The sequence below is a fragment of the Bemisia tabaci genome, chromosome 3 (assembly GCF_918797505.1).
Source record: "Bemisia tabaci chromosome 3, PGI_BMITA_v3".
Lineage (NCBI taxonomy): Eukaryota > Metazoa > Arthropoda > Insecta > Hemiptera > Aleyrodidae > Bemisia > Bemisia tabaci.
This window is the reverse complement of record NC_092795.1, coordinates 25719886-25741457: the sequence shown is the minus strand read 5'-3', so window position 1 is coordinate 25741457 and position 21572 is coordinate 25719886. Positions and strand designations below refer to the sequence as shown.

The window sequence follows — 21572 nt, the reverse complement described above, 5'->3', positions numbered from 1 at the left end:
ATTTGTTCAAACATGAAATTTTCCAGCTCTGGCTAAGTATAGCCAATCTTACTCTTTTTGACCGGATCGGACGCGGAAGCGCAATGCCAAAAAGGATATTTGCTTTAATTTTGAATTTCCCGCCGTTCTGACGTAAACTAGGATCGTATGGAATCTGAATAACCTGAGGCAATCTGGCAACTCTTACGAATTTCTAACCTCCAAACTGTCCGCGTAGCCGAAAGCGTCGCGTTGTGCCTATTTATTTTTGTTTTATTGCTTTATTTCTTCCAGATTTGTGGCAGTTGAACTAAATCGGCCAATTCTGAAGTATTTTTCAACTAAAGTGTCATGGCACCGACCATAAAAAATGGTGCCACGCCTGAAAAAAGGCCAGTTAGACCTGCCGACAGAAGGTGAGCTCACTTTCATTCGTAGAGTATCCACCCACCTCTCTAATTTAGACTGTAAGGATATTGCAAGGACTTTTTTTAGGAATCAGGGATCTGAGGGAGACTAATTACCAGGTATCAAACGAGCAGTCCAAATTATACAGTCTGATAGTCTGCTTATGACAGAGACGACACAGTCTGCGGTGGGCCAATGTTGACAGTTCATCTAGCCTGTTAATGTCATTGACTGAACCAAGACCAATCCACACAGGTCAGTCATTGCGCAGCTTTTTTGAAATCCACTCCCCCGCCCGGCCTTAACTCGCAGCACTCAATGCTACGTCACAATGGGTGCTCCCATAAGAAATACATTGCAAGCACTCAACACTACGTCACTGCGCAGTAGAGTTCTTAAACTCGTCTTCGGGAACGACTGACCTGTGTGGATTGGTCTTGGACTGAACAGTCGGACTGCTCATGTGTTAGCAGCCATTTGCTGAATCTATACTATAGTACTACTATCAGCTGAAGTACCAAGTACAAGCTGGTGATAGTAGCAGCAGCTCCTGTAGAAAGTTTCATGGCTGGAGGACTAGGCTTAGCCACTGTGTCCATCTTATTGATTTCAGATTTTGGATTTGGATTGGATGTTGCTCTTTTTACTTGTTTAAGATGCAGTTTATTATACAAAAGATTGAAGAACTTTTCCCAAAACTAGTCTCTTTACTTTTTCTTGACCAAGGAGCAACCAATTAGAGGGCATTCAAAAAAGTGAGGCTAGAAACCCTATAACAATTTTTGAAACCTCTTGAAGAATGTTCCACACGCATTAGACTGTTTTCTTTAATGATTTCATGTCTATTGCAATTAAATGCCTAGAATGTTTTCAAGTATATAGTACTACATACTAACTAAGTAACAAGAACACTTAAACAAAACAAGAATTTAGAAAATCCTAGCCAACCAAGTTGAATCCTTTTTTAAAGCGAGACTAGAAGATCTGTCATCTTGATATAGGTAAGTAAGTATTTAGTTTCAGTGCCAAAATAATGATGGCAAATCCTCTTTGGCACTCTGAAAACGCATCAAATGTATGATTCGATCTTTACTAGCAGTGTCGATCCTAAATTAATGGCATACAAACAGGGGAGCAGTACTGGTCTGCAGTAAGTACATGACCTAGTGAATTTGAACACAGAATGAACAGTCGCACCGTATGAAAATATCTTTCAATTTTTTTATCTTGGGAGAAGACTTTGCACCACTGACTCATAATCCTATTTTGTATTCTTAAATCATTATGTACTCAAAGCATAATTTATTTTATTCTTTTTGTCTCTATTATTATACTAACTCTCCTCACTCATGTGATAGGCGCCAAATATATAATAAACACCATTTATTGAAAGTATTTTCTCCATGTCGGTATTTACTTTTTGCTTTAATCAGTGCCCTAGTTTCAGCTTAAAATAGGGAAATCTAAATCATGTGAATTTAAAAATTGTCAAAAATTTTAAGTATGTATCACTTCTTTTTGACCATAAATAATTGAAAATGAAGAAAATCATGCTAACTTTTCACATGTCACATCAATTTTTAAAATTCTTCACCGATTGAAATAATTATATTTTTATGCTTTCAGGTCGGACTTCATCTGTAGAGTAAGATATAACAACACTTTACCAGACATTCCATTTGACACGAAATTCATCCAATACCCTTTTAATCCAAATAGGTAAGACAGTAATCAGCTTATATACTTCAACAGAATGCAAGTATATCTTTATAAACTTTTGAATGTCATTATTGAAATGGTTAGTCTGTACATGATTATTTTCTATGGTGTAATAATATGGCTAATGGGGGAAAACAGGGTGGAAATACCCCACTCCCTTTCAAACAAATAGTTTCATCTGTTATTGAGAAGAGCACATCGACAGCATGAGTCTGCAATCTCATATATTTTTAGTGGTGTCTGAAAATCTACACCTCTATGTTATTTTTTTAAAGGAGAGCAAATTGACATCATTCCTTGAAATTTTTGCAGAATTTTCTTCGCCCAGAGAAGAAAAGTCGCAGCAGTTTTAAAGAATTGCTGTTGAGTAGTTTTCCTTTTAAAAACTGAAGTATGACAGGAAGTCCGCGACGTCGCAAACCGAGTTATGTGATAGCCGACTTACATTGTCGACATGATAAGTCCCTGTCTCTTATTAGTTGTTGTGATCCTGTAGAGGAAAGCAGTCTTATTTTGTAAAGAGAAGCTTCATTTTCCAGAGGCTCATGCACTGAAAAGCAACAACCTACTACAGAATTCAGAAAGTTTTGGTTAGAAGATGAAGTGAAAAAAAAATTTATTTTTTTCCAATTATTTGTCGCTGTTGAAAGTGTATCACATATAAGTTATCATCACAGGTTGAACCATTTGTTTTCACCTAACATTTTATCTGAAAAGTGGAAAACAACTGATGTTTTCGAAGTGTGCTAGCCTTACCTTTCCTCGTTCATCTGTTTTTTTTAAAAAAAAAAAAATTCATCAGTGCAGTCCCCATTCCTTTTGAATGATTGCTACTATTCAAAATGTTATCCTCGTAAATTATACTTATGCAGAATTTACTGTGATCAGAATATGGTAACTTTGCTCCGCAGCTTCACTTTCAAAAAAGCTAGATATGGCTGCAAATATCCCTCAAGTGCTAAGAACTCTCATATTTTTTTCACAGATTCATTGAGTACAAACAGACGTCCTTAGAAAAGAACTACAAATATGAAGTTTTAACAGAACATGATTTAGGAGTGAACATTGACCTTATCAACAAAGATGCATATGCAATAGATTATAATGCAGTGCTGGATCCAAAGGATGAGAAACTGTTGGAAGAAGACAACTTCACCCCTCAGGATTCCAAGAGGTAAAAACCTTGTGCTCAAATTAGAATTCTTAGATGGCTGAATGTATTTATTGTAGACATTTTTTAGACCACAGAAATGGCTAATACTTGTCAAGACAGATATTAAAAAAGGACTGCTTCCTGAGATAAATCTCTGCGCTAAAACGTAGAGCGAGCTGAAATTGATTTTCAGTGATGCAGGGACAAAATCTACCACATGTTGTGTTGTTGCACAGTCCAAGTTTTTGAGAAGTAATAATTATCATAATCTATACATTAATATCAAGAACTGATCGCATGAACACTGAGCAGTATGATGTCAAATTCGTAAATATTTGTTGAAAATGTTTTTAAGAAATTACACCTGCAGACATCTGTTCCAGTAATTTACTCCATATATTTTCGATGAATCTTTACAAATTTTACGTGGCACCGTTCAGTATTTGTGCCACTGGTTAAGGATGAATTCCTTGCATTAATTTATAGATTATGATAATAATTATTGCTTCTAACTGCCTAGCAGTGCTGTCTAGGGGCAGATTTCATCCCTTAATCACATAGAATCGTCTGAAGAAAATTTCTAAAAAATACTTTATTATGACCGTCCCATAATAACTTGAACTAAAGAGTTCATCAAAAGAAATCAGAAAAGTAATTGATATCCAGATTTGAAAGACATAACTGAGTGCACATTAGACAAAACAAAAAGAAAATAAGTGAAAAAAATGAAGGAAAACATTCAAACTATACACTCAAAGATTCTAAGAAAATACACCCCTTTTGTATAGCCTGCATGCATCTAAGCTTGTGGACACCAATTCCCATAAAAACTTGACAAATCTTCGGAATAAACTTAAATTTTAAAATGTCATGAAGTCAAGGCATAGGACTGGTAAGAAGGAGTTTTTTGCTTTTTTTCGTATTTAAAATGTTGTCTTGCCATATATTTTCAGGTCAAGACATCATGCAAGGAGCGTTTCTTGGTTACGTAGGACTGAGTACATCTCAACCGAGCAAACCAGATTCCAGCCCCAAACAATGGAAAAAGTCGAAGCAAAAGTTGGATTTAGTATTAAGAAAACGTTCAAGGTCAGTTTTCTTTCCCGCTAATGGCTTGATTCCCCCAAATATCCTCCTCTTTTTGAAAGGATAAACATTTTTGAAGGTCCATGAATTTTTGGAAGAAATGGCAGGGATCATCAAGATGATGGCTGACCAGAATGGCTCAGTGGCACTCATTTTTTTTCTGAAAGTACTGAGTGAACTGAGCTCCTAGGAATATTTTCAGGTTTTTTTTAACTTTAAAGACAAGAAAACCCTTTTTGAAAATGCCAAAAATGGGACCCTTATGAAACATTATTTTCGGTTGGCTCTAATAACACAGCCAGGCAGCAGAAACAGCATATGCTGATTGGCTGATCTCAGCTTCAGGCATAACCTTACTGCTTCAATTCAACTGATGGCTCTTCTTTGGTCGGATTTGGAATAGCTTGTTCCCCATTTAGAAAGTATTTTTTGGTTAGTTTTAGTTTTTTCACTAAATTTTGTGTCTGGCAAACTTTACCACAAGTGTGCTAAAATTGGTTGCCACTGCCCTGTTAATGAAATTCTGGTCATCCTTTCTGCGTACTCAACCAGTCTGTTCTGTTGTAGATGTGATGACGAACCCCCACCCCCTTCTTTACTCTTTCTAATTATGTCCTGCTATTGAAACATTCTTTTTCAAGGAAATAGCATTTTCTTTTTTTTATTTTCTTTTTTTTTGAAAGCACTTTCAAGATCCTTTGAACATGTCTAGTATTTTGATTGTTGGTCCCCCCGCCCTTTCAATACAAGCACGTAGTTTTCCTTACACCTAAGGTGCATAGCAATATTCCTTATAGTAATACGTATTTGAAAACAAAAATTTCCTGGGCTTGGGTTTAAATTCTTAGTTCAAACCACATTTGATTTACCATTTAAAATGGATTGAAAATCACAACTAAAGCACCAAAGATTCCCGTTAGTGATTATTTTTGCGCCAAGATATGATCATTGCTGGTCCAATCATTGAGGGGTGCCAAAGACTGGGACTTTTCAATTTTTGCAATTGTTGAATGGTAAACAAATCTAAAGTTTCAGTTAAATTTTCTGGTCTTAGGTTTTTCCTGAATTTGACCTAATAAGTCAGTTTTTTTTCTTCTTGATTTCAGGATGAAGTGCTGTACATGGATCGAGATAGTCAAATTAAGGCCATCGAAAAAACCTTTGAAGATGTGAAGAAACCTATTACACACCATCCTAGCAAGCCAAATGTTACACCTGTTTCAATCACTGAAGTCTTTCCAGATTTCAAGGTAAATGTTTCCTCCTCTTCTTTTTTAAAATCCTGCGATCATGACATAATCAGGCTTGTGAGAGAAACATTATTGCAGTGGCCTCTGAAATACTTAAAAATGCCTCCTAAAGGAAGTTGTTAATGGTATTTGAGGAAGATTGTATACTTTTTTATGCTTAGTTCTCTGCTAAGTTTTAGCTAAAAGAGTTATGAATCGGAAGGAAAATTTTATCTCTTCAATTACATTTTCGTGGTCTGGCAATAAGTTTCAAGTGCTGCAGGGGGCAAACCAAAGAACCTCTTGTAGTGTTCAAAATAATGATCAATACTTGGAATTCCTGCAGTTATCTTTAGATCTATCTACCAATTCTGGAAATTGTCTCATCAGTTAAACCTCTATCTTGTTCCATAAATTTAGGTAAGATATCATTGTACTTAGTTACTAATTGTCATTGTATCTTTCTTTTCAGATGTGGAAGTATCCATTCGCACAAGTTTTATTTGACTCTGACCCTGCTCGACCCGGTCGGTCATCTGCAGAACAAGAGGAAGAAATGTCGCAAGCCATGATTCGGTACGATTTGTAACCATTAGATATAAAATTCAGTACTACAAAAAAATTCCTCCAATTCGAGTCTCTAAAAATCTGATAAGATTGTATTTTTTTTCTGCTTGTTTTTTGTAGATAGAACAGTGAAAAATTCCAATTCAAGGAGAAATTCTGAATATCGGCTTATTTGAACAACTATTTTAAAATAGCATAATGAAGAGGCTTTATACCTGAATCGGAGAATCAATCGTATTTAATAACGTTGAAGGGGGTATTATTAGCTAGCAAGACGAAAATTCTGAGAATCTCGTCGGCCATATTTTGTTGAGTTGGTGAGCCATTCAATCGCTTGAGCGCTCCCCTATAGACAAACTCTGGTGGCAAAATGAAAATAAGAAGCGCCTGCCTATCGGCTGAGCGCTTAAAACTGCAATCGGGCTCTGCTTTTATAGTCTCTTTATTTTATTGATAATTTTCGCTGCATCCAGTGTTTATGTCAAATTTGGTAAGAGAAAGATGAATAATTAACTGAAACAATTAATTGAACTTATCATGCTAGCAGCAAAATTGTGTATTTTTTACATATGTCCAATTTCAATCAGATGATTTTACTCATATTATTTGATATCAATTTTTTTCAGGGGTGTGATGGATGAGGAAGGTAACCAGTTTGTCGCTTACTTTTTACCGACTGAGGAGACTCTAGAAAAGAGGAAGAGAGACTTCGCAAACAATGTTGACTATGTTGATGATGAAGAATATGAGTACAAAATTGCTCGGGATTACAACTGGAATGTCAAGAATAAAGCTTCAAAGGGCTATGAAGAGAATTACTTGTTCGTTATGCGAGAAGATGGTGTATTTTACGATGAATTAGAGACCAGGTCAGTGCTTTACCTCTCAGATCTCCTATTTCTATTCTTTTAATTGATTGAGCTCCATGTATAATGTGCTTGCACAATGAGCAATTTTATCTTTAAAATTAGATTTTGGCTGCAGGTGAAATTTGTTTGAAATTATTTGAGATAGCACAGATAATTAAGATGTATAATAATGATTTATTATGTGATAAAAAGAGGATCAATAATATCTACATATTCATTATATTTTTGTGTTAAAACAGTGCATAGCAGTCTAAAAAATTTAATTGTTTAACATATCCCTCGCTGTTTAGGCTTTGAGTATATGTTTCTGCTGAAGAAGGGGAAAAAAAGAAATAATCCACTTACCCATTTTATTTTCCTAAAAGGACTGCATATAACAGCATTCCATTTTGTGATACTATTAATGTTACAATTATAATAAATTATATAATGAGGTAAAATTCAAATCCTGTACAATAAACCATACTAGAAAAGGATGATATTAAAACAAAAATTTCAGTATGTGAAGATCATTTTCGCCCTCAAATTTCATATTCTTAAAAATGCTTCAAAATAGAGTGAGGCTTAAACTTTTCAAATTCATTGCTTAACCTCTAAAATTTTTCCAATCTCAATCAAATTTTACAGGATTTACACTTGAAGCATTTAAAAACGATTTAAGGGGAAATGGTCAAAAATGACCATGCAATGATCAAGAATATCGTGTACAGATTTTTTACTCTAGATCGGAGGAATAACTTAACAAAATTTCCTAAAATTATCAAATATTAAGAACACATAAAAAGAAAAATGGTAACTATCACCAGTTCGGCAACGTGTGTACTATGGAAAACAGCAAAATTGCTGTAACCCTGTTCAAATGCCAAGTGAATTTCTTTATTTTGAATTTTCTCCTTTTCTTTACATACTTTCTGAATAAAGTTCAGAAAGGTATGCCAAAAATCCTTGGGAAATGAGTTTAAATACAATGATATTTTCTGAATAATGACAAAAAAGCCTTTTAATAAATAAATTATTAAACATCCTCTGACTACAGTCTAATTTTGATTTTTTCAGAGTCCGACTCACTAAGAGACGTCAGCCAGGTCAAGCTCTCAGCTTTACAAGGTTAGTCCTCAAACATAGACCAACTGACGCAGCCGAGTTTAAGAATCACCGAATGCGAGAGAAACAATTGGAACCGCCCGGAGAAGAAGAGGAAGAAGAAGATGAAGAAGAAGAGGAAGAAGAGGAGGAAGAGAAGGAAGGAGAAAAGAATGAAGAAGGGGAAAAAGATAAAGACAAGGACGCGAGCAAAGATGATAAGAGTGATGAAGAGAAAGGATCAGATGATGATGATGCTAAATCAGTCACCTCTGCTAGGTCCAATAGGTCAGATAGATCTGGATCAAGATCCAGATCAAGATCGAAGTCCAGATCAAGATCGAAGTCCAGATCAAGATCGAAGTCTAGATCAAGATCGAAGTCTAGATCAAGATCTAAGTCCAGATCTAGGTCTAAGTCCAGATCCCGGTCTGTATCCAGATCTAAATCTAGATCGAGATCGAGGTCAAAAGGATCAGATGATGATGATGCAAAATCAGCCACTTCTGCCAGGTCTGGTAGGTCGGATAGATCTGGATCTGCAAGATCAAGATCAAAGTCCAGGTCCAGATCAAGGTCCAAGTCTAGGTCCAGATCAAGATCCAAGTCTAGGTCCAGATCAAGATCCAAGTCTAGGTCCAGGTCCAAGTCCAGGTCTAGATCCAGGTCCAAGTCCAGGTCTAGATCCAGGTCCAAGTCCAGATCTAGATCTAGGTCCAAGTCCAGATCTAGATCCAGGTCTAGATCTATTTCTAAGTCCAGATCTAGATCCAGGTCTAAGTCAGGATCCCGGTCTGTATCCAGATCTAAATCTAGATCGAGATCAAGATCGAACAGTGAATCAGAAAGCTCGGTAAAATAAGTTGTCAATCAATCTAGTTCTGGGATGGAAGAGAGATACATTTAATTTAGCAAATAGATCATGCAACGAAATTTTTCATAGACCATGAAACACGTTTGTTAGTTTGTTTCCCAAGAGAAGAATTAACGTGTTACATACCTAAATTCATTTGTCACATTTTAACCCTTTGCTCCCTTCCATGCAAGTGATGAAAAATTCTCAGAAATTAAATTTTCATTTTTGGATTTGCTAACAATTTCTGACCTTGTTAAACAGTATTGTCAATTATGTCAAGTCATTAATCACTTTTGGAAACTTGTAAGTTCATCAGAAAACTTTGGTTACAGTAGAATTGAGCTTGTAGTACTATGCAGAATGGCATGTGCTCTTTTCAATACCTCTTTCTGATGCAATCTTTTTCTATTGACTTCATGGATTTTTCTGACACATTTTAATCATAACTTCTTAAATACCAACCCATTTAAGCACCTTGGACAGTGCGTTGTTTAGTTTTTTCATGTATTTTACTTATACCAGATGGATTTGACCTCTTACTGGATTCCTTTTTTGTAAAATATGTACATTTTGCAGTGTAAAAAAACCTTACCCATCAATAAAAAGTATTTTGACTTTTGTTGGATCTGAGTGTCTGCTTGAAGTTCCCCACTCCAAAGATACCCTATGAAACATCTCTGTTTGTTTTACTTGCCATCTTTTAAATTTTTTTCAGACCAATTCATCTTTCATTGCTCAGTGTTTAGAATCGTACTTAAGTGCCCATTGATGCAAATATTTAGAACTTAAGAAAAAATTGCTGTGACTCCGAAACATTATGCCGAAAAAATGCTATTGGAAAACATTCAAATCAAGTTCAACTGAGAAGACCATTCCTGATATTTTATCACTTTTTTTATCATTTTGTTTTTTTCAAAACGAAAACAAACAACTGATCTGTTTAGAGATTTCACTATAGATTACTATCGCAGTCTCATGAAAAAAAAAATAAAAGAAAGAAAAAAAATTAAAAAAGAATAATGAAGGTACATACCTACTTTAAGAAGTTAAATAACAACACATCATGAAAATTTGTCAATTTTGCAATGGTTCTCGGTTTTATTTTTGTAAAATAAATCTGTTCATCTTTGGAGTAATTTTACAGTTAGATCGACAATTTTTCAAAAAATACAGTTCATGAAAGGTATGTTGTAGTAAAATAATTTTAAACGTTTCTTTCAGGTAGACCATTCTTATTTCAAGTGTAATATTTTATTCATCGCTAATTATTATTTTACCATTCATATCATTGCTATTTACAATTTTAATGTATGCACGAATCATTTAAAAAAAAAAAAATTATCACAATAATGAGCTAGCCTCGCCTGCTCAATTTAATACCATAGTAATGCTTACACACCAAGCCCTTCGGTCATACTTATTAATTTTCTGCTTGGCAATCAGGCGACTGAGGCCAGTTCACACGGTTCAACTTTTCTTCCTCTTATGTGAAATGAAAAGTTGAATCATGTGATACTGAAACGAGAACACAACGATCAGATGAAAAGTTGAACGGAAACTTAAATGTGACATCACCCTCAACTTTCCATCCAATCGGCAACGCCAATTTGATGAAAATTTTTGAAAGAAGAAATAAAGTCTTTCAATCGACATTAACCAACGCTGTATCTTCGTGAGCCTGGAGCTAATGGAGACACCCAAATTCTGTTAGACGATATCAGACAGCAACAGCAGTTTTATCAAATTTTAATGTGTTCAACTCTCTTTCAATTTTCTGTCAGATGCAAAGAGGAACGGTGTGAAATGGGCTCTGCTACCAAAGAAACCTAGGTACTAGTTCGTGTAAAAATGAAAAATCAGACAAAGAATAATAAGATACAGGATTAAAAAATCTACTTCTAATTGTCAAAAAATACAAACAAACTAAGCCCATAAAAATATTAGCATGATCAAACAAGCTTGAGGAACAAAACGCACATACTCAAGTAATCTAAAATAATATTTTAAAATCAGTCTTTTGATGAGAATCCTACAATGGTTGTTACAATTGCTTCAAGTGTTCCAATTAATATTTGTTAAAATCAAACATAATTGATAAGAGATGGCAGGTATTAAAACTATTGAAAGACAAAAAATTTTAGATAAGACCTGACATTCATTTTGACCTTAACTTTAATTTTGAGCATATACATTGCACAAATATAGTGATGCTTGTTTCACGATGAGAGTTTTCTCTTTGACGAATAAAAGTCTTGAGTATTACAAAGTAAAAAATTATTTGACTGATATTTACTTCTAATGTTTATTTGTTTCATTTTTCATTACATTTCATACTTTCATTCCTGGAAAAAATAACAGCTACCTCTGTTATGAATCTGAGTCGTTTATAGAATTTGGTTCAAACATGACCAATTCACCAGTGACTCAACTGTGCTACATTTCCTCCTTGAAAATTGCATGAAATCAAAAGTGAGAATTTTAAATACTTTCAGAGGTAACTTCGTTTTTAATGTATTTTCGGAAGAAAAAATACACCACTGTTTTTTTTTTTGGTTACCAAAAATAACATAGGATCACAGACTGTGCTTGACCAGACCAGTTACAGGTGGACATTATTTCTTCTCCCAACGCAGCTTTTTGCAAGTAAACATATTTTACAGCAATCAAGCAAAGAAGAAACTGTTTCTTCTTTTTACTGCCCTCCCCTTACCTCAATTTTTTCTTCCAAAATTTTCTGTCAAGTTTGTAACTTCAAGAATAAATTGAAATTGAAAAAAGGTAAGTGCTCAACAAAGAACAAATGGTCTGATTTTTCCTCGATACGTTAACAGTTATCATATTACAATGAGACTGTTGTCCTCTGTTCTTTCAATTCATTTTCTGAAATTACTGACATCAATGATAAGACATGCTTTTTACAGTTTCTCATCTAATCAAAATTTAGCTGAGAAGATGATTTTCATTAACACTGAAAATCCAACCTAATTTTGAGCAGAAATAAATATTGCGCCAGAGGTTTTTTTTTGTGTAACGCAACTACCCCAATAAAATTATCTTCATCGAAATTCATCCTTCAAACGACCGTTATTCAGATGTTCCACAGGCTTAGCCTTAGTCCAGGACGCATGAACCAATAACGCGATATTTTTTGCAGAAATTGCACTCATTTCCATAGCACTTGCAGCTGATTCTATAGCATTCAAATAATAAAACCTATCATACAGAACGAAATTGTCAGCTGCAAAAGCTTCATCATACTCAGGATAGGCCAACCAGTCTGAAACTTGAACCGACTTGATCTCTTTGAACAAAACCTTTAATTCCTGGTCAGTCAAAGGTTTTGGAGAAAAGACCTTGTAAACAGGCGGGCCGCAGCTCCCTGAGTTGTTTGTAGAAACTGGTTTGATTCTACTAAAAGATCGGAAAAATACAGACTTGTTAGTCAGTAAAATATCCACTGGAAGTTCATCCTCTTTCATTGATTCGAAAAAATTACTATTTACCTTCCCTTCAACAATAGTAGATACGGTTCTATGATAAGTCCCTCTCTGCGAACATTTTTTTGCACCATCCGGCAGATTTAAACACTGGAGTTTAGATAAGTCATGGGTTAAAGGTGCAGCTAAAACTACGAAGTCATAATCCTTTGTTGAACTCTCTTTGCCACTCCCGACATAATTAACGCCAAATCTGTGGACATCCTTCTCATAGATGACTTTTAGTACTTTGGAGTGAATGACATTAAGTTTGTGATGTGAGATGACCTTCTCTGCAACTCCTTTGTTGCCACCAGAAACAGAGAAGAGAGAACCTTGTACGGCAGCCATAGACACAGACCCTTGAAACATAAAGTTACACAAGAATTAAGAGCCAAATCGATAAAAATACTTGGATCATTTTGAAAAAATCAATCCTACCATGATGTGGCATTTTATCTGAAGGCACTACTTTTTTAAAAAAACATTCAAAATTTTGAAGTAAAGAGAAACTAAGGATGACCCTGAAATTTGCGACCGAAAAGTAATTTTTTTGCTGACAAACTTACCGACAAACTGATGAACATTAGTATCCTGACCGTAATTGCAGAGTAAGCTTGCCATTACCAGTTCGTCTATTATCTTTGGGGATATTCCATCTCTGACAAAGCCATTGAATGTAGTTTTTTTCATCATTGCTGGAAATGACGGGTCCATTGCATGCAGCATATCATGAACAGTTGTAAAAGTTTTGTGATTAGCCTGGAGCTCATAGATCCTGAAATGAATAAATTTAATTGTAAAGATTTCAAAAATACATTTTGAACTAGGTAACAGTTAATTTAGCTAATGAACTCCTCCTTACACTCCTATATATATTAATGATAGCAGGTAGTTAGTTTTTATTAGTGGATGAGTATTTTTAAATTGTTTACGATTGTAAACTACATACTTTGTTTAAGACTACGATGATCATCTGTTAATGGGAATGATCTCATTGGTGACCTCACACTTTTGAAGTAGCTTTGCATCTGCAACACAGAATTAGGCCAAACATATGAAACACAATGACAAGATCTGCTGCTAAGAACAGCATTCTTTTTTACTAAACCTCGAATAGAAATTAAAAATGGTCCTAAAGAGGTTTGTGAAACCATAAAAAATCAAATCCTCTATTTTGACACTCTTGGCCATCTGACATCTAACAAAAAGCTATGTTTTACAGCTGAAGGAAAAAGGACTACTGTAGGCCCTTAAATTGAAAGTCATTTACAGTTATCCTTAACAATTTTAAACATTAACAGCTCTTTGGAAATATGAAATTGAGAGAGAAACAACTTCTGACCTTGCAAATCGAGAAAGCATGGTGTCAATGTTATCCGTTATTTTTGATAGGCTGAATCCATAACGCCATGCCAATTTTATCATTGTCACCCAGGACCAATCGCTTTCCATGAACACAAATTTGCTACCGTCGTACAACCCAAAATTTTCTTGACTGGAGCAGTGTGAACGCTTTCTTAAACCTGCAAATCAGTTGGTTTACATCAATTATAAAAAAGTGCTTTCAAATAATTCTACATGACATGAAGAGGGAAACACATGTTTATCATGTAGGGAAAAAAGGAACAGTTCTCAACAAGTGTCCGTCCACCTCTGACTTGGAATTCAACAAAAGGATGCATGTTGAACAGCTATAATGTCATACAGTGATTTTTTTCATAACTGTTGTTTTACTCAGCTTGACAGGTCAAGACAGAATGTTAGTACACTACACATCGGGAGAAAAATCTATAGGGATCAGTATCCAAGTACCATGAATTTTTGGAAAAATCATAATTTTGCAGATCCATCCGGAACGCAGCCACTTTTATACATTTTCTCTACCTGACTTTGCCAGTTTTTCTAGTTTAGACAACCTGGAATTTACTATTTTATTCCGAACAATATTTTCAGTTTCCATTTACTCTTCCTCCTTTAAAATTATTTTGTAACTTATGAGGCAATTTTGAAGTGGTCAATGTCCTAAAACTCATGCATATTTTAAGTATGAGTTCTCGATGGATCTTTGAGATATTTAGATAAGGAGCTTCACTCTCTATCTAAATTGCGCTCATTATTTTTTTTTTTTTTTTTTTGATAAACTTATCGATTTGATCTGTGGGCTTGGAAGGAGCCTCAGCTCAGCGAGAACAGGACTCTGGTCGAGAGCCTCGGCTCGACCACATCTCTCTCTCTTGATTTCTGGACTCTTGGACTTACGATTTTTGTGGACTTTGGAAAACCCCGGACATCTCGGTGAATCGTCGAAAGACCTTTCTTACTCTTTTGATAGCTTGTCATATTAGACGTTTTCAAATCACAATTTTCAAAATTCGTAATTCTTCACTTTTTTCAAAATTAGTAACTTTTCAAAGTTTCTCAAGTAATAAATCTTGTAAAACGCCAATATCCTTGTATTTTCTCAATTTGAAAGAAATCCCGATCGTGATACCCGTAAAAAGCATGAATGTTTAAATTTTTAAATTTTTATTTCCAATCAGTTTTCTGATACTGCTCTCCCACACTGTTTCAGCATTTGTATTTGTCAAAATACTTTGTTTTTCACTTCAAGGGTGAATCACGTGGTATTTCGTCAAATACATCTTATTATCCGCTCCTTCAGTGATCGACTTGATTTTTATAAGAGTAAATATTAAATTTCATAGAATTACGTCTTATAGAATTTGAGTCCATCTTTGAAGGAAGGGTGACCTTTCCCTTATAGGGGTGGCCATCACAAGTGGTGCCGAAACCCTCTTTTTGAACCATTGATTTTTCTCTCTTAATTAAATAGTTTCGCATCATCACAAGTGGTGCCGAAACCTCGGACTTCAATTTGTTTTGTTGAAGAACCTTTAATTTTTCTATTTTTTTTTTCCAGCTTTTTGAATTTTATTTCAATGCTATTTTTGTTTAACATGCTTTAATTTTAACACGATCGAAGGGATTTAAAGGCGTTCTAATTTTGAAATATGACAATTAGAATTTCATTCTGAATTTTTGTTTCTTTGATTTTTAAATTGCGATTAATCTTTTATTTCATGCTTGTTAATTTGTCAGTGATTCAGTGCCCTCACAGGAATTTTTTTTTTTCTTTTTGTTGAGTGTTTAAACTTTTTTTAATTAAATTTTTAAACCACTACAGTTTGTGGGCATTGCTGTGTCTCTGGGCAGCCATTGCAACATCCACGAGGTGTAGTTTAACAACTTTTTTTTTGACTAAAATTATATGCGTCGATTTTTTTTATTGTTGTGTGCTCATGATTTCGTGTAAATTTAAGTTCTTTTCAAACTTCTACTTCTTCTCACAGTCGAAATCCAAGTGATTCTACAAATTTTCCTCCATATAACTTGCCAAATCTTACTCATTAAAAGCTTAAAGTAATTTTGATTCGCCTTTTCTCGGTACACAATTTGCAAATTCAACTTTTTTTATCCACAAATGCTCACGCCGGAAGCTACAAAAATAGTTTGCATTCGGAAAATTGTTTTAACTTCAGATTTTGAGTTTTAAGACCTTTTAGATTCTTTGTCTATAGACGAAATCATGGCCACAAACACTCTTCTTAAGAGAAACTGCCAATTATTGGGCTTAAAAATTTAGTAGTGAATCCTCATGTATTCTACCAAAATTTTTTTTTTTTTCAGTATTAAACTGTAAATGATTTATATAATTCGAAGTTCTATTATGAGCCAGCAATTCTTTGATGAATCAAAAACGATTCATTTAATTCCTTGCCTTTTGCAGGAAAATATAATTTACGGAAAAAACCTGTCCCATATTTTTATTAGTATTCTTAGAAATACAGTAATGGGTTTTCTTTGAAGGAAAATTTTCACCTGATCAAGTAACCGTATCAGAATGCTAAGTGCACGGCAGAAAATTTAAATTCCGTTCAGATCCCATAATTAGAGTGAGCGCTCCATCTTAATAATTCCTCTAGCATTTACACTAGTAATTCACTGAGTGACAATAGTGATAAATTGCTTAAATTTAAAGAGGCAAATGATTTATTTAATCAACTTTTCGAAGTTGAAAGCGAAAGTAATTCACTGAGTGACAATTTCGCAATAAATCTATAATTCATGCAGGGTTCAGGTAATTCACTGAGTGACAACTGTCCCATAATGCATAATAATCCCATGAGTTCAGGTAATTCACTGAGTGACAACTGCTCTAAGGATTATATTAAATTAAACTCCAGTAAAACTAGTAATTCACTGAGTGACAATAGTGTGGAGAATAATAAGATACCTTCAGGTAATTCACTGAGTGACAACTGTCGGTATTCTTTTCTTGTAAGTGGCGGTAAATCAAGTAATTCACTGAGTGACAATTGTACGCCACAAGGGACTTTTATTAAAGGTTTTAATTGTATTTCCATAAAGGCTTTTAATGCCATTGAATTGGATTCAGCTGCATGAGTACAGACTGATTTCCAGAAATTAGTAGACACCCTAAGTGGTGATATTTTTTGTAAGAATAAGGACCAATTTTTCAATGAAAATTTTACTTTCATGCCTTTAAATAAATGTATTTCATTAAATTCAAGATTCTCAGTGCCTGAAACTATTGTTGTAATGTTTCTAGGTCAAATTTCTTTGAAAATTCCGAAATTAGATTGAATATTGATGTGTTTTGAATCCTGGTATCCATAGTATTTCTTGCGCGCGAAATGTTATGCAATGCCGAGTCTGTTTTTGCCTCTAATAAAGCTGAATCAAAAAATTCTATCGGTCGTCTTCCCTATAATTTGCCAATTATCTATAAAATAATCTGCGTAGCATAGTGAATAATTTGAGGGACGCTTCAATGATATTTTCAGTGACTATGCATTTCCAATTTTCTTAGTTACAAAGGGAGACGCACATTGAAAAACCGTTAGCACAGTTAAACGCTAAAGATAAAAGAATAGTAGTAGATTTCAGAAAAGTTAATAAAGTAATTGTCCCAAATCGATTCCCCTTACCAAGGATCGATAATATTATTTCTGAATTATAAGGGAATACTTACTGTCATACTTTCGACTTTCTTAGCGAATATTTTATCAGCAAAATTTAAGCAAACGCTAGTGATGCTCATGTGCTTTTACGTGTCTATTCGGTTTCTTTTAAAAATTCACCCAGTGCTTTCAGCAAAGCTTTATAGAAAATATTTTCAGATTTACTGTATCATGGATTCATCATTTCAATCAATGACTTTATTCAAAAAATTATTTGAAATTTTTGTAATGAACGAATGAAATAACTTAATCTTCGTTTCAAGACTGAAAAATGTCACGTAATGTTCAAATACCTCAATTTTCTTGGTTATTTTATTAATAGAAAAGGCTTAGCTCCTTCACAGTACAATATAGATGCTATTTTAAAGCATGAAACTCCCAAATGTCAAAAAGACGTTCGTTCTTTTCTGGGTAGTGCTAATTTTTACCGGTCCTTTATTCATAAATTTTCTAATATTGCTGCGCCTCTGATAGAGCTTACGAATAAGAAATATGAGAAATATAACTTTTTTTTAGACAAAACCGATGAAGCTCTTGAAATTTTGAAAAAATTAGTCTTTTACTTTTCCTGTTTTACTAAATTTCTTTGATGAATTAGATATCTATCTTTTGGTAGATACATCAAAATCAGTTACAGGAAACTTTGAATTATGATTCATTTTTATTTAGTAAAATCCTCCCCCCCCCTCTTGGTCTGCAACATGTCTAGAATTACGAGGTATTTTAGAGTCGGTCGTAAATACATTCTCTTGTCTGATCATTTCAGTTTAGATTTCAAAAATGAGAACAATCGTTTAAATAAATTGACGAAAAGATTGGTTCTACATGATTTGATTATCAAATGTAAGACTTATGCAAGTAATAAGATGAAAATCTTTCGAAACTACGCTGTTTTCAATTTAAAATTGATCAGTAATCCTGATAAAGAGATTTTTAAACGGTCAAATGCTCTAAATAAAATTAACTTAATGATTTTAGGCTTAGAGCGAAGGAAATAACCTGAGATAAAGGAGTTACGTATTTTTCTAACGAATGATAACGCTATGGTCTCATAGGCAATAAAATACTTAGGCCTATAATCAAAAACGGTTAATAAAACGTTTATTGCTACCTTATGCTTCAACCAATACGTAATATTACATACTTGCCTTTTTTGTTCATGTTTCCATTAAAAAAGTCGGAAATTTTAAAGTCATGCTTCGTTCTACGTGGACTTATTCTCGAATAAGGATTGTGATAACACAATACGAAGAAGAACTCATTTTTTATTTTCCGCTTTTCAAACTCCGCTTTCATTCACTTTTTTTAAAAAAAATTTACTTATAATTTTTTAATGAACCTTTTGATTTTTTTTAAAAACAATTTTAGCTTCACGTGGACTTGTTTTTGTTTCTTTTTTTTTTTTTTTTTTAACAAGGGTCGTGAGAACACGACGCTAAAATTAGAACCTTTTCAAAATTTCTTTCTCAATTTCGTTTGACAAATGATTCGCCTTCCTTTTTTGAATCGGCAACTTTCGTTGCGTTCCATCGTTTTGTGATGACTCACACGGGTTTTGTTAAGTCAGTAACCCTGCTTCTGAGTTGATGCTTCATCCGAGGAAGATAAATCCGATCAGTTTTTCTGCTTCGGAGAGTATCTTCTTGGAATAAGGACTGTGGTGTTACGTTGATTTCTCTACCTGAGTCACATCTATCGTTTGGTTCCCCTCGCTTATTAGGCGTTGTAAAGTTTTGCAACTTTTACTGTAGGAATAAAGATGAGCATCTTTTTCAGAGAACAGCGCAAAATATTACTACAGTAAATTGCAACAACTTTAAGGTAAACGGATTATTTGTTAAACTAAGTGGATCTGTTCACTATTTTTGTGAAGAGGGATAGTAAAAGCATCCCCTGGAGCACAGACGCAAATGCATATCAACATGGCACCCGATTTCAAGGGCTAGCGCGAACGACTGCATTTGTGATCTTCCACGCAAAAATAATGTCAATGGTGAAACTTTTAAAGCCTCAGTAATTCGCAATTTAAAAATATAAATATCTATGACCTCGTCTTTTACACGCATGGTGTCAGATTTATTTTTAAATTGTTAAAATGCCTTGCAAACCCAGAGACCAATTTATTTTCTTTTTACCTGCCTTAGATACTCAGAAAATTTCTCATATTTCTCAATTTTTAAAGTAACTTTTTTTTTTACTCACTCTCTCTATGTAAATTGGTTTAGTTTTTTTTTTACACTTGGCACCCTGTTTTTTGGCTTTATTTTAAGATAATATTGTGTAAGACATGTGACCACTTACCTTATTATTTTGCATTAATGATGTTTGTCCTATGCGATCTTCACCACTTCCGAGCAAAATTCCATACCAAGTCGAAAGATTAATGGGTCATTTCTGGATTTTAGAACATTTTCCCAGAAATCACACTTCACAGTCACATTACACTATAGTCTGTGTCTAGCAGGTATTTCAGCACAAAATTTAACCAAGAAACTTTTTAAAATAACTTTACGAGCACGTCCTTTGTGAATAAGGCAAATTGAGCGACGAAAAGATTTGAGATAGTTATTATTTTTGGACTTTCTTTCAGAGTCATTTCATCTTGTGTGAAAATACCTTAGGTGCTTCAGTTTGATGCAACGTCCAGAGATTTTGAAAAAGTGTCCTAAAATCCAGAATTCATCAATTGATCATTCCACTATCAATTCTTTTAAAACGTGCTATGGGGTCGCCTTAATTTAAAGGTCCTATTCCTCCCCCTGCCTTTAAAAGATGACTCCAGCTGATTTTTCCCCCAAAAAAAAAAAAAACACCAACAGACTCTTCTTATTCTTCAGTCTACCTTTGCATGAAATTAGACATTGAAAACAGTGAATGAAATAGAGCGATATCTTACCTAAAGTAGATATGAGATCTTCCATATATTTATTACTCGTGTGAATCACTGAGCCTCCTGTCTCATATTCGAAGTCACCAACCTTGGCAGTTGCGAGACGGCCTCCAATTTTGTTTGCTTCATAAATATCAATGTCGATATTTTTCCTTCCAAATAAATCAATCAAGAAGTGAGCAGTGGATGTTCCTCCAATGCCACCTCCAATTATGGCTGGAAGAAAAAGATTATAAAATTTCAGAGCTGAATATGCGGTTGAATTTACTAAAAGAAAATCTAATACATTCATTCAAATGAAATAAGATTTCATTAATGATTAAAACATGATCGGAAAGTTAATATATGTTAAAATGTTCATAAGGGGCTATTCATAAAATATGTGACGCTTCGGGGGGAGGAGGGGCACATCCAGGCTGTGTTACTTTTGCAATGCTGGAATGAGTACATAGCATCAATTTCTTCAAAATCTGGGAATTAACATGAGTTGGTTATTTTTTATCCAAAATTCTCACAAAACACTAATTGCAAGGGAAAGGGGCCGAACAGAATGTTACAAAAAAAAATAGCTTTCTTATGAGGGGAGGAGAGAGGAGGGGTTATACCTGTGACATGACTAGCATTGATGGATTTCAAGGGGGAAGTATGGAAAAAAACATCCGGCTCTTAGCTTTGCATTCTTATATGAACAGCTCCTAACGACAATTAGAGTAGCAACCTGTTTGAATGTAAATTTCGAGCCCATCGGTTGAGTATTTTCAGGAGAGTCTTCGCATGACACTTGATGGGAAGTCAAAAATTCCGATGGGGACAATGTCCCTCAAGTCATGAAAAATTTGAGAATTATCATTCCTCAAAAGTATAAAAATCCTGTGAGCTGTACCTAAATGATGCATGAATATTGACAGAACAATCAACATCATAGTGCCTGGATACCCTAGAGGGTAAGTATGAATAATTATGACTTACCAACTTTGGGTATTTGTTTACCAGATGCTATCGTGATGAAGCACATTATAATGCAACAAAGTTCATACATTATTATTGAAAACAAGAAAATCCTCGGTCAAGTACTGGGATGCATTGGTTGAGGACACCAGTGACAGTGAACGTCAGATATGTAACTAAACGAATAATGAAAAATGAAAGAGCAGAGCGAATTCAAATTATTGCCATTAGCAACTAAATAATCGCAAAGAGAATTGAAAAACA

The 21572-nt window shown here is 34.3% G+C and overlaps 2 protein-coding genes across 2 annotated transcripts; one reads left to right on the top strand and one right to left on the bottom strand.

The window, feature by feature from the left end:
- Nucleotides 1-179: 179 nt before the first annotated feature.
- On the top strand, nucleotides 180-9574 carry atms (RNA polymerase II-associated factor 1-like protein antimeros). The gene is made up of 8 exons (XM_019042444.2): nucleotides 180-395; nucleotides 2014-2106; nucleotides 3092-3280; nucleotides 4213-4348; nucleotides 5452-5595; nucleotides 6047-6150; nucleotides 6768-7010; nucleotides 8067-9574. Exons 1-8 carry the CDS (start codon nucleotides 331-333, stop codon nucleotides 8953-8955), a joined length of 1863 nt encoding a protein of 620 aa, XP_018897989.1. The 5' UTR covers nucleotides 180-330; the 3' UTR covers nucleotides 8956-9574.
- A 441-nt stretch (nucleotides 9575-10015) lies between these two features.
- On the bottom strand, nucleotides 10016-21470 carry LOC109031110 (prenylcysteine oxidase 1). The gene is made up of 5 exons (XM_019042446.2): nucleotides 21330-21470; nucleotides 20367-20576; nucleotides 13771-13951; nucleotides 12995-13203; nucleotides 10016-12787 (listed from the first exon to the last, which is right to left on the bottom strand). Exons 1-5 carry the CDS (start codon nucleotides 21397-21399, stop codon nucleotides 12006-12008), a joined length of 1452 nt encoding a protein of 483 aa, XP_018897991.1. The 5' UTR covers nucleotides 21400-21470; the 3' UTR covers nucleotides 10016-12005.
- Nucleotides 21471-21572: the final 102 nt, after the last annotated feature.